General features: G+C 38.3%; 1 protein-coding gene across 2 annotated transcripts; it reads right to left on the bottom strand.

Moving 5' to 3' along the window:
- Positions 1–71: 71 nt before the first annotated feature.
- pdia6 (protein disulfide isomerase family A, member 6) lies at positions 72–11,605 on the bottom strand. Of its 2 annotated transcripts, none has more exons than XM_041805419.1 (13): positions 11,493–11,605; positions 11,005–11,146; positions 8,911–8,968; positions 7,749–7,875; positions 7,532–7,638; positions 7,305–7,444; positions 5,048–5,162; positions 4,498–4,638; positions 4,011–4,095; positions 2,592–2,664; positions 2,355–2,513; positions 2,160–2,256; positions 72–734 (listed from the first exon to the last, which is right to left on the bottom strand). In XM_041805419.1, exons 1-13 carry the CDS (start codon positions 11,509–11,511, stop codon positions 663–665), a joined length of 1,335 nt encoding a protein of 444 aa, XP_041661353.1. In that variant the 5' UTR covers positions 11,512–11,605; the 3' UTR covers positions 72–662. The 2 variants fall into 2 exon arrangements, with proteins under 2 accessions (XP_041661353.1, XP_041661354.1); XM_041805420.1 differs by having other exon boundaries at positions 7,305–7,441.
- Between the last annotated feature and the right edge of the window lie 3,024 nt (positions 11,606–14,629).

Raw genomic sequence — 14,629 nt, 5'->3', positions numbered from 1 at the left:
CAGTATTGCATGCGCTCAGTGATGTGCATTTTCTGATATTGTAACAGTTTATGTGAATAAGGAGGCCGTGATCGTTTTTATTCCTTTTTATTTTTGTAACAAAAATGTCATTTTGTTTTCACACAATTGAAATAAAGTCGTGTAAGAAAAATCTACACAAGAAGTCCCACAGTTTCCCCCTGATCCTGGACAAAATGATGCAAACCCACATAGATTCACTCGTTTTAAAAAAGAAAGGTTATAGAGTCACATTGGGTCGGACATTAAAGTGTTACTTTGACAAGTCCACATCTTAAAATAGGTGCTGAAGAGGGGAGAGGGGAGCAACATTTGAAAAAGACTTGAATGGAAAACTAATAAAGCCACATTCAGAACCTCTTCCCTCCTCTCCTCAGCTGCAGCGTCTGATGTTCAGCAGTTACAAGAGGCAGGGTTCACCGCGGGGACACTCGCAGCCCCCTCCGTCCTGTTCCTCCCACGTGTGACAGACAAAGATGATGTGAGAAACCGCAGGTGTCTCTCATGTGTCTTCTGGAGTATTTCAGTAACCAGGGCGGCCAGGCCTCCCATTCGTCCACAGGAGAGAGGAGGCGGGTCGCGCAGGATCGGACCAGACCGGTTCAAACCGAGCTAGTCTGGATCAAATCCTGCCCTGTTTGGGCTCATAACTCATCCTTGTTGTAGTCATCGTCCAGGTCTACATCACTCAGGTCATACTCCTCCTCAACGGGGAGCTGTGGTTGGATCAGAAAATAGAATGAAGTGTTAGCAAAGACAGAGAAAAGCAGGAAAACTTTCAGATAACTGATGACAGATATTTGGATAAGAAGTAGAAATTGTATTTTTTTTACATCATATAAAACATAAAATGAAGGTGTTTTCTGTTACATGACAAAACCTTCCATATTAACTAGTGCTGCCTGATTGGTAATACTGTGTGATTGTGATTATACTGGATAATTCACAACTGTGATTACATTTAACACATTAATGGTTGAATGAGTCTACTTGCTTGAAAATCAAGGGAAATGCAAAGAATAATGATAGTTCTGAAGTGTGCACTTTTCAACACAAAATCATACAAATAATACATAGCACGAAACAAAAATACAAAACCTGACGTTTTCAGAGCACTCCTTTTAATTTAAATTATTTTTTTCCAAAAATAAAACTTTGAAAATAGATGTACTTATACAAAGAGCAACAGTGGCACTACTGTAGAATTAGAGGCCTTTCTGTTGGCATTTCCATAAACCTTTCAAGTGCTACTTTATACAAAAATAATGTCAGCCTTTTATGTGATTATGTTACTTCACATCCTGACATCATGATTGCAATTAGATTAACTGTGCAGCACTAAAATCAACTAACCTAGATTACTTGCAGGCACTCATGCTGTCATGACAGCTTTCAGTGCAGATTTTTTTTTTGCAACAACAAGGCAACAGGAACATGACTTCTCTTTATATATATATATATATATATATATATATATATATATATATATTAAGACAGGCATAAACGTCAAGCATTTAGCCCATTCTCTAAATTTAGGTTGGTAAGACCCATCATGTTTTCACCTGCTGATGGATGTGTTGTTGAAATGATCCAAAAAAACCCTGCTGCTTGGAGTTTCAAGACAGTCTGGCCACAGACCGTACATCTCTGATGGCCACTCACAGACTGTTCATGTAAGACGCCATACGTTTCAGAAGGAAGTGACATAATATGCTGGTACAACATGTTCAGTTTTAGTTATTTTCTAGACAAAATCTAAGAGGTCTTTTCCGAGATTATGTATAGACCTGTTTTAGAAGTAGTTACACAAAAGCGTGAGGGCATGCTAGTGAGGGGCAAGTAATATCTGCGAAGGGTTTGAGGGTTAAAAGAGTGAAATGATTTCTTTCCATTATGACAATTTCATTTTTTTTCCTCACAATGTGACACTTTTGGTCATGGTTTCATTAATTACTGTGATAAAAAGATATCCAAAATTATTTTCAAGTTGAGATTTGTTCACACATTCCCAGTCATCTGTAGATAAATATTGACAGAATTTTTCTTCTGACATAAAATTAATAGAAAAAAGCTTTTATCACCCATACTATATATGTTTATTGAATGTATAAATTTAATGCCGCTGTGATACCCCCACTCACCTGTCCATCTTTGCCATCCCAGGGCTCAACAGCTTGAATCTTTGGCATAGCCCCGCCCCCCAGTGTCTGAGTTGAACCCCGTCCCACAGAGAGCTCCCTGAAGAGAAGAGGAACCAAATTAGCACCAACTGAATATAATTTTTGTTTTCGATTTTTTTTTTTTTTTTTTCCCAAATGACAATGGACACGCCCCACCTGAGGAACTCATGAATGCCAGTGTCACTGAAGGAGCCCCTGAGCAGAGCAAACTTCATCTTTCGTGTGTTGATGGCGGCCATGGCGGGGTAACCGAATCCACCGATACCCAGGGCAGCCTCCAGCTCCATCTGAGCTCCAGCCTCAGTCCACAACCAGCTGAAGAGAGATTATGCTGTCAGAGACTGTCATAGTTGATAGTTTACATAAAAATTAGTGCTGGGTCTTCTTTCTCACCCCCACATCTTCTTCTTGTACTTCTCAGCCATGTTCATCATCACCTCCAGGTAGCCATTTCTGCCTGATGCACCTGGTAGGAAGGACAGTGGCAGGTGAGTGATTCAGGAGGGATTTCATTTTAAATAATCATGTTTTGTGTTATGTGTGTTACCCAACATTTAAAGGCTTAATATGCAACGGTATGAATACTGATATAGTTCAAGTCAAATCTAAACTATGAAATGTAAAATCAGATGGAAGGTCACATCGCTGTAATAGACTTTGTGGCCACCAATTAATCCAACACCGCTTGTATACATCAGACAAATTTAATGATTAAAGGTGACATAAGTTAAAACTTTTTGCTGCGTTTTGTTGGATTTTAAAAAATAATGTAATCAAGTACTTTATGACCATTTAAAATGTAATTAAATCTGTTGGGTTTTTTTGTTTTGTTTTTTTTTTTTAAATGCGAGTTACTGTCAAGGAAATCTTGTGGTCCATCAGTGAGCCCCAGCCCACGCTTAGGAAAGCACTTGTCTTTAACTGAGGAGTCCTTTCAATCAAACCAGCGCTCTACAAGCTGTATGTATTTATCAGTATACCTGACTTTTTAATTAGGGAGAAGAGATGGTGAAAAGTGGCACCAACTCCCCTGCTCGTCTGGCCTGTGTCACTGTACATTAGCACATTGTGACCAGTGACATCAACTCTTGAAATAAAACATGACATTTTCAATTGTGCCAGGTCTCGTGCAATGGAGACTGCACTTGCTGTCATGATGGCGCATGTCTTAGTGCTTTTTACTGGCGTACTGGTTGCAGAGATATGCAAGTGCAGCTGTCTTTTTAGATGAATTAATAGGTCTTAAAACGTGTCTTGTACCCCAGATTTCTGGGTAAATTCATTGTCCTCACATGCATCTTTATGATGTGAAACTCTGGGGATTATACTTTTTTTTTGTTTGTTTGTTTTTTTTTGCAAAAATTCCTCCCTCTTCATATGTAAGCACTGCCACGATGGAGGGACAGCCCTGTCTACTTTGGGATGTTTGTAGGGGCATTACGACAGACTGCAGTTGCAAGAGTGCAACTGAAAGAGAACCAGAATACTTTTTAAACTGAAGAAAGGAGTTTCTTTGGTTGAGACATTTAAAAAAAACAGTTTGTATCTTGAAATTGATCACAGTCTTGTTCCCAGACACTATTAGCACTCTTCTGATGCTTTCCTTCTCACAGACATGTGCTGGTTAAACAGAAAGGGAAGGGCAGGGGAAGGGCGGAGACAAGATAGGAGCTAAGGGATACAGAAAATGTGTCTGTAGAGGGCATTAGTATTGGTCTGAAAATCTGCCCTAAAAGTTTCATTGTCTTACTTGAAAAAATTATTCAGGTTGTATTTTAACACATGCAGGGCCACAGGTGTGTCTGCTCTTACCTGTGTCCAGGATATGTGGCAGGACGGCAATTATACACAGCTGACTGTCCTCACATGTCTTCTTCAAGCTGTCTTCATTGAGGATCTAAGACAAGGAAAATTAAACACTAAATATATGAGATTCTCTATGTATTAAAGCTCACTGTCAGCCTGACTAAGATACAGGTTCTCTTCTTTTGGTCTATTATTAAAAACAGGTGTATTATGTGATTCATTTTATAGAGCATGTCATGACAAAATAACTGGCCATACACGTGAGCTGTCACCGCTCATGACCGAATTCCTTATAATTGTAAATTTCCATTACATTTGACAATAACAAGCTAAAATATACATTAAAAAAGCCCATTATTTTGTTTCAGGACAGCAACAAACAACACATTTACCGAATGATCATCTATCAGGGTTCCTGAAGTTTAATACTACTGATAGAAGCTGATTATTCTGGTGCTTAGTATGTCTGATCCCAACATGCAGGCGTACTGACCTCCACTAGTTCAGGAGGAGCGGCGTTATCAGAGAACAGATCCAAAGCTCTCTCAATGATGTCGCTCCGGGAGCGGCCTCCTTGGTAATCTTCAGGCTCTTCACCTTTACGGAAAATTTTGATGGTGGGAAATCCACGGATCTACACAAATAAAAACACATTTAATCCTGTGCATAACAGACTTCATGTAAGCTGCATATTGATAGTAAATGAAAAGCTGTTTAGGTTGGATTTGCAATGCTAAATGAGGCCTCATTTCAATAGCAGATCTCACTCAAAAATCAACACTAATCCAATATCTAATTCCAGCTTGGGTTTCAAATAGTTAAATGTCAAAGCAACACTTTATGTCCTATGGCCTCTTAGCGTCTGGTTACTGCTTTCAGGCCATTTATGATGGCATTCTTCACATCTGTGGTCAAACTTTCAGACTTGTGTCCTGCTAGGCAGTGTTGTTTGCACTGAGAAATGCTGTTTCACGCCTTCAGTAGTACAGTAGTTTCAGTACAATGCGTCACTCTAGCACATAACCTTATAGATTCTCACTCACCCCGTAGCGGCTGGACACCCCCTGGTGTACAGTAGCATCCACAGCTCCGAGGCGAACTCTGCCCTTGGTCTGCTCCTTGACAGCTGTGGCTGCAGCTGCCCACTCAGGCTCCAGGCTGTAAATAACAGAAGGAAGCAAAGGTTAGAAAAAAACTTACATGATTAGAACATATGAAATCATGTAGTCTACAGGAGAAATTTCCCCATTTTAAGGTGCAAAGATCCCCCTAAAATTTCCTTTTCCGTGTCTTTTAGCGCAGTGGTTCTCAACAGGTGCAGCATCAGCACTAACCACTGCCTCCTTAACAGCAAGTTACGACCCAAGTTTCTTAAAATTGTTGTCGCTGTTTCAGAAGCGTTTAAAAACTTCCAGTGCTTTTCAGAATCAATTTTTTACAGATTGTTTCATTCCTATTGTTATTTAATATGTCCCTTATGCAGTCCTATTTGAATAGGATAAATTAATAACAGAGCTTCTTTTAATTAGGTTATTTCTTTTAATGAAATAACAGCACCGATTATTATTTTAACCAACCTGTAATTCTGGTGCAGTCTTGCGAAGGATCTGACTTTAACCGTTTAGCTGACCTAACTGCATACATCCCTGCCTAATAGTGTACCTTACTTTCTTTACATGCAGGATCATGACCTAATGAGGAAAAGCTGTTAAAAAGTGGCGTTACCAGTCTATGCTGGTGAGTAAGTACAATGAATGACAGAAAATTTTAGTAGCATTAGGTTGTAATATGTGATGGTAGCAGCAGCACTGATAGTAATGATAGCACATACCACAGCTTTTATACTGGTATATTGATCCTACTGGTATACAGGGCCCAGCCAGCTTTTTACTTGAGCATTTTACAAAGCTCTGACATCAAGGGTCTCATGGTGGATCCCATTTTTAATTGCAATTGCGATGTTATGCCTATGTGTCTGTGCTGTATCAGCAACAGTGCACCGGGAGTCACTGCCAAAACCACCAAAGAGGAAGAAGAGAACTGCAAGATTGTTCTGTGTGAGCTAAAGACACACACACACTTGTTTCTCTCCACTAAATACTGTAAGATCCGTGTATGCCAGCGCACTGCCTCAATATATGCATGTCTGTCTGTAACACACATGAGCTGGGTTGCATGCTATGTTTATTTATTATTATTTCTGTAATATACTTTTCTTAATTGATAAAATCTGAGCGTGTGAGCGCGTGATTGAGCGTCAACCAGAGTTATCACTTAACAGGAAATAAAGATCTTCATTTGTGATTAGCAGATTAAAACATGGTCAAAACTTATTGCATCCACAAACCGCCTTTATTGAGGCAGAGAGAGAGAGGCGATCAGGTAAACGATGTGAAGAAACAGCTGAATGAAGCGGTCACTGACTGCAGTTATATATTTGATGTTTTATATTTCTCCAGCTAGATGCTGCAGCGTCAGTAAACTTCTCTGTTTCTTTGACTTTATTTATCAAAAGTATTACATTTAACAAAGAGGGACAGACAGGGTGTTAATCCAGACATTAAATCACATATTCAAATTGATAATTTAATACAAAAGAGAATTAATAGATATTTTAATAAGAAACAAAAATAATTCCTGCATAAATTAGGGAATAAAGATAAACTGAAATAAAGGGTGTGGCATAATAAGTGAAAGAAGGTCCAATGTCTATTTAACAGTCAAATGATTATCATTATGATGTTTGGGTCTGGTGCGGCATGTAGCTTTGTTGCTTTATTTCTTTATAGCTTTTGGCTTGACCAGTGAGTCATCAGTCTCTCCTGAGGGAGCCCAAACCAGGCAACGCCTCCAGCCAGCACACCTGTACCTGTGCTATTTTAGTGCACTGAAATCTCCCTCTTTAGATGTTTAAAGTGGCAGCACAAGTGTGCTTTCTGAAATACTGACATAAATGTAAAGATGATGCACACCAGATCACAAGGATTAGAACAATATCTGGTTTACTGCACTGTTTTAATAGGGGTTGATTCATACTAAATGGACCAAATTATCCATGGATTTTTAGTATGATTTCATTCTTTTTTTGCCCAGAAAAATTGATTTCCTGCAAAAAGTACTGCAAGCTTTTTGCATGTTTTCGGTGGTTCTACCAACAAACTAATTGCACACAATATTTCATTCACACTTGTGTCTGGAAACTCCATCGACAGATATTTCATTGTCCTGGTAAAGGAGTGGTTTGTCGTGTGCTTTGTGTGCCTACAGCCAGGGACGGACTGTGTTAAATATCAAACTCACTTTTTGCAGTGTCCACACCAGGGGGCGAAGAACTCCACCATCCACACATCGTCGCTCTCCAGCACCATCTTGTCAAAGTTGTCATCAGTAAGTTCGACCACATCCTTCTTACTGCCGCCGCCGCTGCTGCCACCGCTCTGCTGGAAGGACGTTGAGTGTTACTTAACCATGTTTGGTTAGAGGCTTCAAAATAACAAAAATAACAGCTAATCTTTTTCTGGATCTACCTGCTTGCTGTAGCCGGAGCTGCCAGACTTGCCGCTCAGTCGATCTTTTACCATAGAGCGTACAGCGTTCAAGGCTCCGTCTGTGATGGCCTGGCTACTGCGGCCGCCTGGAGGGTGAAGGAAGGGCAGGGATCAGATATTAACATTCAGAAACAATGGGAATAAAAATAAATAAAGCATCAATTTTGTCACAGGTGCTTATTTTTTTTGCACCCACCCTGATACTCCTCTGGCTTGTTCTTATTGGCTCCAAAGATCTTGATTGTGGGGAATCCTCTGACTCCATACTGACCTCCCAGTGACTTGTGCTGGTCTGCATCTACAGCACCAACCTTCACGATACCCTGAAGGATATCAGGACAAACATGTTGGGTGTACAATTTTAGCTCTCCTACACAGCGTGTTCTGGAGGTTTGTCAATCATTTTTTTCTCATAACATCTGTGTGCTTTTTCTGGAAGTCAGCACCTTGTTAAACATGTGCAACTGTAAATTTTTCTTTTACAACAGAGAGACTTTTCCACATACTCACACCATGTTTAGCGGATACACAATAGTAGCAGTGATAACTATGTGCAGAAAAGCACACTGCATAAAATAAACAGTGCCTCTTGTTCCTCTCTGGAACAAAAATAATATTATTCATGAATATTTGTCTTGTGTCCCAAAATCTGCCCACGCCTCACACCAGGCTGTTTTCTCACTGCTAAGTCACAAACTTCTGAGCATTTATAGCTGGAAATAAGAGCTGCAGCCTCTTCAGAGATGATCCTTTATGAAGCTTAAAGAACAAGCTTCTGAACTTAAGAGTTGCTGGAGTGAATAAAAACATTAAAGTTCTAGTTTTTAGGGTTGTCAGAATAGCAGATTTTTCAACTTTGATGTGATAGCAATAAAAATGAAAAGCTATCAATACCTTTTCCATCTTCACTGCTTTTGATCATGTTGTTTTTATGACTGTAGGAAGCTTAACTTGTAACTGAAATCAGAACTCATTTAACTGCCCAGCACGAAGCCCACTTATATTTTTATGCCATCTTCATATTATGGCATATTTTCATTAGTAGTTTTTCATGTTATAAGAGACTGTGTTGTTCTTAAACACATTAAAGTATCACGGTATCAATTTTTTTAACACCCTTCGTGTGCTCCAGCCTGCTGATTACATACGCCTGAACACTGGCAGTTATTAACTCTGATATCTACTAGCCATAGCAACAATGCCATACTGCCAACAGCAGAAGTAACCAAAAAGATTCTGATATACATCTTTTTTATGCATGCTCAGTGCTGATGGGACAAGTGAAAGTTTCTGTACATCTAAGATGGTTCAAGAAGACATGAATTAAACATCCAGCTGGCAACAGATGCTCTGTTTACCTTGAGGGCTGTAGCCGCCTTCTTCCACTCCGGAGTCAGACTCTGACAGTGGCCACACCTGTGATGATAAACATCAGAGAAGAAGAGAGGAAATACCTCATTAATATTCATTTAAATTAACAACAGGTGAGCTACATGAGGGATATTTTAGGGTAACCTCATGATGCTTCAGTATATGGCAACTAAATGTACCCAAAACACATCACAAGTCATTGCCACTCATATGAATCACAGGAGAAAGTGATCCAGTATTAACACATGCAGTAAATATTTAACACTTTTATTTAACATGGGCTTTAATTTTGCACAGCTCTGCTTGTCAATCATTTGAACCAACATTGGTCCCTGTATGTTATTTTAATTATTTAAACCAAGAAATTAGTCTGTTATGGACAACTGAAACATAACATGCTATTTTATAGTCTACTGGTCACTTGGAGTTACTTTTCAACCAAAAAATATATATATATATCTGATTAATCTTCTAAAAGTAAACGATTCTTGTTCTGATTACCATTCCAGTAAACAGAATATTTTTTCTAATATCCTTTTCCCATTTTACAGTCCAAAAAAACGACTGTGATCTAGGAGGTAAAGATTCCCAATAGGTAAGGACAATACTGTCAGTGTAGCATCAGCTATGGCAGATACTATCTTAATAGTCGTATCAGCGGGTATGAGAAGTTTTATGGATTTTTACAACTGACATATCAGCAGTAAAGCTTGGACAATAACTGCTGTAAAAAGCCTATACTGCCTGAAAATATCAGCTGTCAGCTGTCAGTATATGTTGACCAGTATCAGCTGTAAATGTCATCAACTATCAGCTGTAAATATCACCCAAATCTTGTGTAAATATTGGCCTTCATTGGCTGTAAAAAATACCAATATTAGCTGTAAATATTGGCCAATACTGGCTGTAAATATTGGCCAGCATTAGCTGTAAATATGGTCCAAAAGCAGCTGTAAATATCGGCCTCCATCTGAAGTATGCACTTAAAAGTTTGTGTGCCAACAGACCTGTCAGTTTTTTTAAATTCTTACTACTTAAACTTTAAAGTGTGTTCTCAAGTTTGATTATTTGTTCATCCTTTAACTTTTAAGTGTGTTTCAAGGACTTTAGTTTTAAGTCTGGTCAGAACTAATGCTTTAAAAGGAGCACATCTATTTCATAAGACAGCTGTAAAAGAATGGAATAAACCCACAAAAAAATTGCACTGACACTCCTACAACACTAACCTACTGTATAACTTTCACAAACACATCAATGTAAAAAAAAAACTAGTATTGTTGTAAATTTTTGACAGTTAAAAACCTTGAACTTCTGTTATTGTTGCCATGTTATAGAAACAGGCATTGATATCATTTCTTTTAACTTATATCAAAGTTAAAAAAAATGACGATATTGTGACAACGCTAAAAAGCAGATTTACAAAAAGTTTCAAGTTAGGACTCTAAGAAGAAACACAAATACTCTGAGAAGATGGTTTGAGGAGGTTTATGTGGCACTAAAGGGCTGTTTTGAAGTGACAGACTGGCAGGCACTCTGTCAGCCCCATGGAAGGGACATAAACATCCATATTTGCCTTTATTTTTGTAATTTTAAATTGCTGTATTTAGCCTAATAAAAACAACCACATTTCTTCAGGTAAGTATTTTTTTGGTTCTGAAGTAACCATTAAGATCTTCAGGAAACAAGACAAAAAAAACTTCAAATCTTGTGACTTTTAAGAGACTCAAATAATTACCTCTTGAGTTTGGCTTAAAGCTGGTTGTGTTACATGCTACCCAAGTTTACAGCTAGTTTAATCAGTCTGTGAAACTGTCTTTGCATCAGTGAGTGCACCATAAACTATTGATGTGTAACTGTAAGCAAACCCGAGAGAAAGCTGGCAGATTTGCATTCAAGTGTCCAACGCCTCCGCACATCACCAGGTTTACATCTCTGAGGAGGAGCCATTACAAACAGATGACTCAAACATAACTGAGTCCATCTGTAATAACATAACATGTCTGCATTGAAGCCATACAGCCACCTTGTTTTACCATGGTTGATCCGAGGACAATAGTTATCACAAAGTTTCATGGACTCACCAAGGAGCGTAAAACTCCACCAGCCACAGACTGTCACTCTGGATCACCTCTCTGTTAAAGTTTGAGGGGGTGAGCTCAATAACATCATCACTGGCAGAGTAAAAGGCTTGGACACTCAGGACCAGGGAACAGCCCAGCACTCCTGATGGGAAAAAAATGAAGGTTTATTCATAACAATGTATGCATAAGTAAGTTCAATAACAAAGATTCGCCATATTGAGTGGGATACGCAGAAACAAGGCCGTATAAACGTACTCAAATCGCGCTTACATGTACAACTATTGCAAATTTGAGCATCAGAAAGTGACACTGAGGTTTATTAATTCATTGATTTAACGATAACACAGGCCTGGCAGTGCTTCTGTGCACCAAAAGTTAGCAATTTAAGCTAGCTACAGTAGCGAAACCACTGTCAAAAACAGTTTAAATGGCAAAACACTGATTATTACTTACAAATAAGAAGTTACGCTTTTACTCCTCTTACTCACCTAGTATTAGCGGTCTCATGGTTTTGGCTGCTCTCTACTCTTCTCCTCTGTTAGCAACACAAGCAGGTTCCTGCCGCTGCGGCTCCCACAAAAGTAGATCGAAAAATCTCACCGTGGCCCACGCTGATTGGTTCGCTGGCGGCGACGCTGCGCCTCAGCCAATCAGCGTGCGCCGTGTAGTTTATAGCACCGGCACGCTGTAAACGAGAGAAGGAAGGAGGCAACACACAACTGAGAATAAGGATGTAACAAATGTGCTAAGGCTGACTCAGTTTAAAGCTCAGTGATGAAGTATGATAATTTGCAAACATTGAAAGGAAACAAGGAAAGGTAATTTGCTTCATCGTCTTCTTTTGCGTGCTTGATTTGTTTTTGCTTGAGGGGAAAACTATTTAAACCGTATTATTTTGTGATCTTAAAACAAGTTTTAAAGGAGAAATGTTTACATTTTAGCAATTTGGAAAAAAGGTGGGCCATTTATCCAATATAAAATTACACATTTAAATCCCCAAAACACTCTTTAAAAATAAAAAATATTTAATGAAAACAAAAACAGTACAAATCCTGTCTTAGTTTTTTTTTTTTTTTTTTACCGTTTTTGTTACAACATTATATGAAGGCACTAGTTTCTCAATGGTAAATGGGAAAAAATTGGCAAGTTTTATATTAATGAACCACACTTTAACATTAACTAAGTTATTATAGATTACACATACTCTCAAGAGTTGCATCTTATGATAAAATACATAGTAAGGCTATGTAAACTATCATAACTTTTACTGACACCATTTGAAATGTTCAGATCCTTGACACATCAAGGCAACTCAATCTAGAAGTAAAAATATTCCAAACTTGAGAAAAAAGAGACGAAAGTGCTGAAAATATGGAGTCAAGCCAGTAAATGTTATCATTAAAATGAAGCATGGAAGTACATTACACCATTAAACTGTTAAATGGCCCTTATCAGCTCATAATGACAACAATAGTATCTGTCGTTTCTGATGTATGGAAGCTCTAGGGCCTCCCTCATTATCCATACACTTTGTTGTACTGTGCTTTCATCATATTTATTGACTTTGAGTAGCTTTCTCAAGATCTTGACTTATGTATAGCTCCTGATTACAGTGGTTTTCCAATGATGATAGTTTTATCTCTCAGGATCTGAAGAAAATGTGTGAAATCAGTTTATTATCACAGGAAACCAGCATGATCCAGAGGTAAGATGGATAAGAAAGGAGCTCAAAAACAGAGATAAACTTACCAAAATGTGTTTTTTATCTTTAAAAAAATGAGTCAAATATATAAATGGATACATGTCTTCTGCTTCCATTCTGATGCAATCATGTGTAACCACTGGATGTTTTAGCCAGTTGATAAACAGCTTATTCACTATTTTGGGCTGGGTAAACCTTACAAAAACATATTTCTGTAACATACAGTGCTTATAAAGTGTTCATCCCCTTGGATGTTTAGTGCTTTATTGATTTTATAAATCAATCATGGTTGATATAATTTGCCTTTTTTCACAAAAACTTTTTATGTTAAAGTGAAAACAGATTTCTATTAGATAATGTCAATTACATAAAAATATGTAAGGTAAAATAATAGATTGCATGAATATTCACCCTCTTTAAAGTGACTTACCTAATTCAACAGAGGTCCAGCCAATTGTGGTAGCAGTCTCCCATTAGTGAGTCAGTATTCCTGACAACCATTAATCCGTGAAGACAAAAGAACAAAGCAAGCAACTTAGAAAAAAGATATTGAAAAGTATAAGTAGATGGATGCAAAAAAAAAAAAGGCACTGAACATCGCCCAGAGTCCAGTGAGAGAGGCCACAGACACCTATGACTACTCTGAAGGAGTTACAAGCTTCAGCAGCTGAGATGAGAGAGACTCTGCACACAACAGCTGTTACCTGGGTTCTCCACCAGTCAAAGATATATGAGAGAGTGACAAAAAGAAAGCCACTGTTGAAGAAAACTTAACCACAAACACACCATCCTCACTGTAAAGCACAGCGGGGGCAGCATCATACTGTGGGGATGCTTCTCAGCAGCCAGCCCTGGAAGGCTTGTAAAGGTAGAGGGTAAAAGAATGCAGGAAAATATAGGGAAATCCTGGAGGACAATCTTATTCAGAGAAGTTTTCTTTCCCAGCAAGACAATGACCCAAAGCATACAGTGAAAGCGGCACAGAAATGCTATAAAGACAACAAGATGAATTTTCTGGAGCGGCCGAGTCAAACCCAGACCTCAATCCAGAAGATAATTTGCTGCTGGACTTGAAGGACTGTTCACACTCTATCCCCTTGTAACCTGACAGATCTTGAGCAGTTTTGCAAAGAAGAATGGAGTGAACGTCTAGAGTGTCCGGATGTGCAAGCCTGATTGAGACCTATCCACACAGACTCAGTGCTGTGATTGCAGCCAAAGGTGCATCTACTAAATACTGATTTAAGGGGGATGAAAATTTTTGCCAAACATATTTTTTTATTCAAGTGAAATTACTCAGTAGAAATCTGTTTACACTTTGACAATAAAAGGTTAACACATCCAAGGGGGTGAATACTTTCTATAGGCACTGTACAATTACAACATGAAGTGTAGCAGATGTGACAAGTACAATACAAAGAAAACACTAATGTAAAGTAGGATAGTGCAAAAATTATGATACATTTACCACAAAATGCCAATGATGCAGTTTTCAGTTTATCAAATTTGACATATTTAAGTAATAAAGTCCTTATAATCCTAAAATTCCTGTCATGGTGTTTAAATCATTTAACACTATGAACCTTGTGTAATTTTACTCATCATAATCCTGTTGCAAATGGATTAGAAAATAAAAGCTACTAGCTAAATCCTGACTTTCATTCTGTTGCATTGTATTACGCATGTTTTCATGCAATACAGTTTAAAGTTTTATAATATAAAACACTAGGCATCACGGTGTTTAATCCATATCCTCAATGATTCGCTCATTCATTTACAACAGAAGAAATTCAACAGAAAAAAACCCTTATTTTAATGAGTTTGCCACTAGGGGGCGACAAACACCGGGAAACAGCACTTTTAAGACACTGTATGATTCTCTCGGCTGATCAATAATTCAACAAGAGACACTGCAGAACTTGT

The sequence above is a fragment of the Cheilinus undulatus genome, linkage group 14, assembly GCF_018320785.1.
Source record: "Cheilinus undulatus linkage group 14, ASM1832078v1, whole genome shotgun sequence".
Lineage (NCBI taxonomy): Eukaryota > Metazoa > Chordata > Actinopteri > Labriformes > Labridae > Cheilinus > Cheilinus undulatus.
This window is presented reverse-complemented; position numbering and strand designations above follow the sequence as displayed.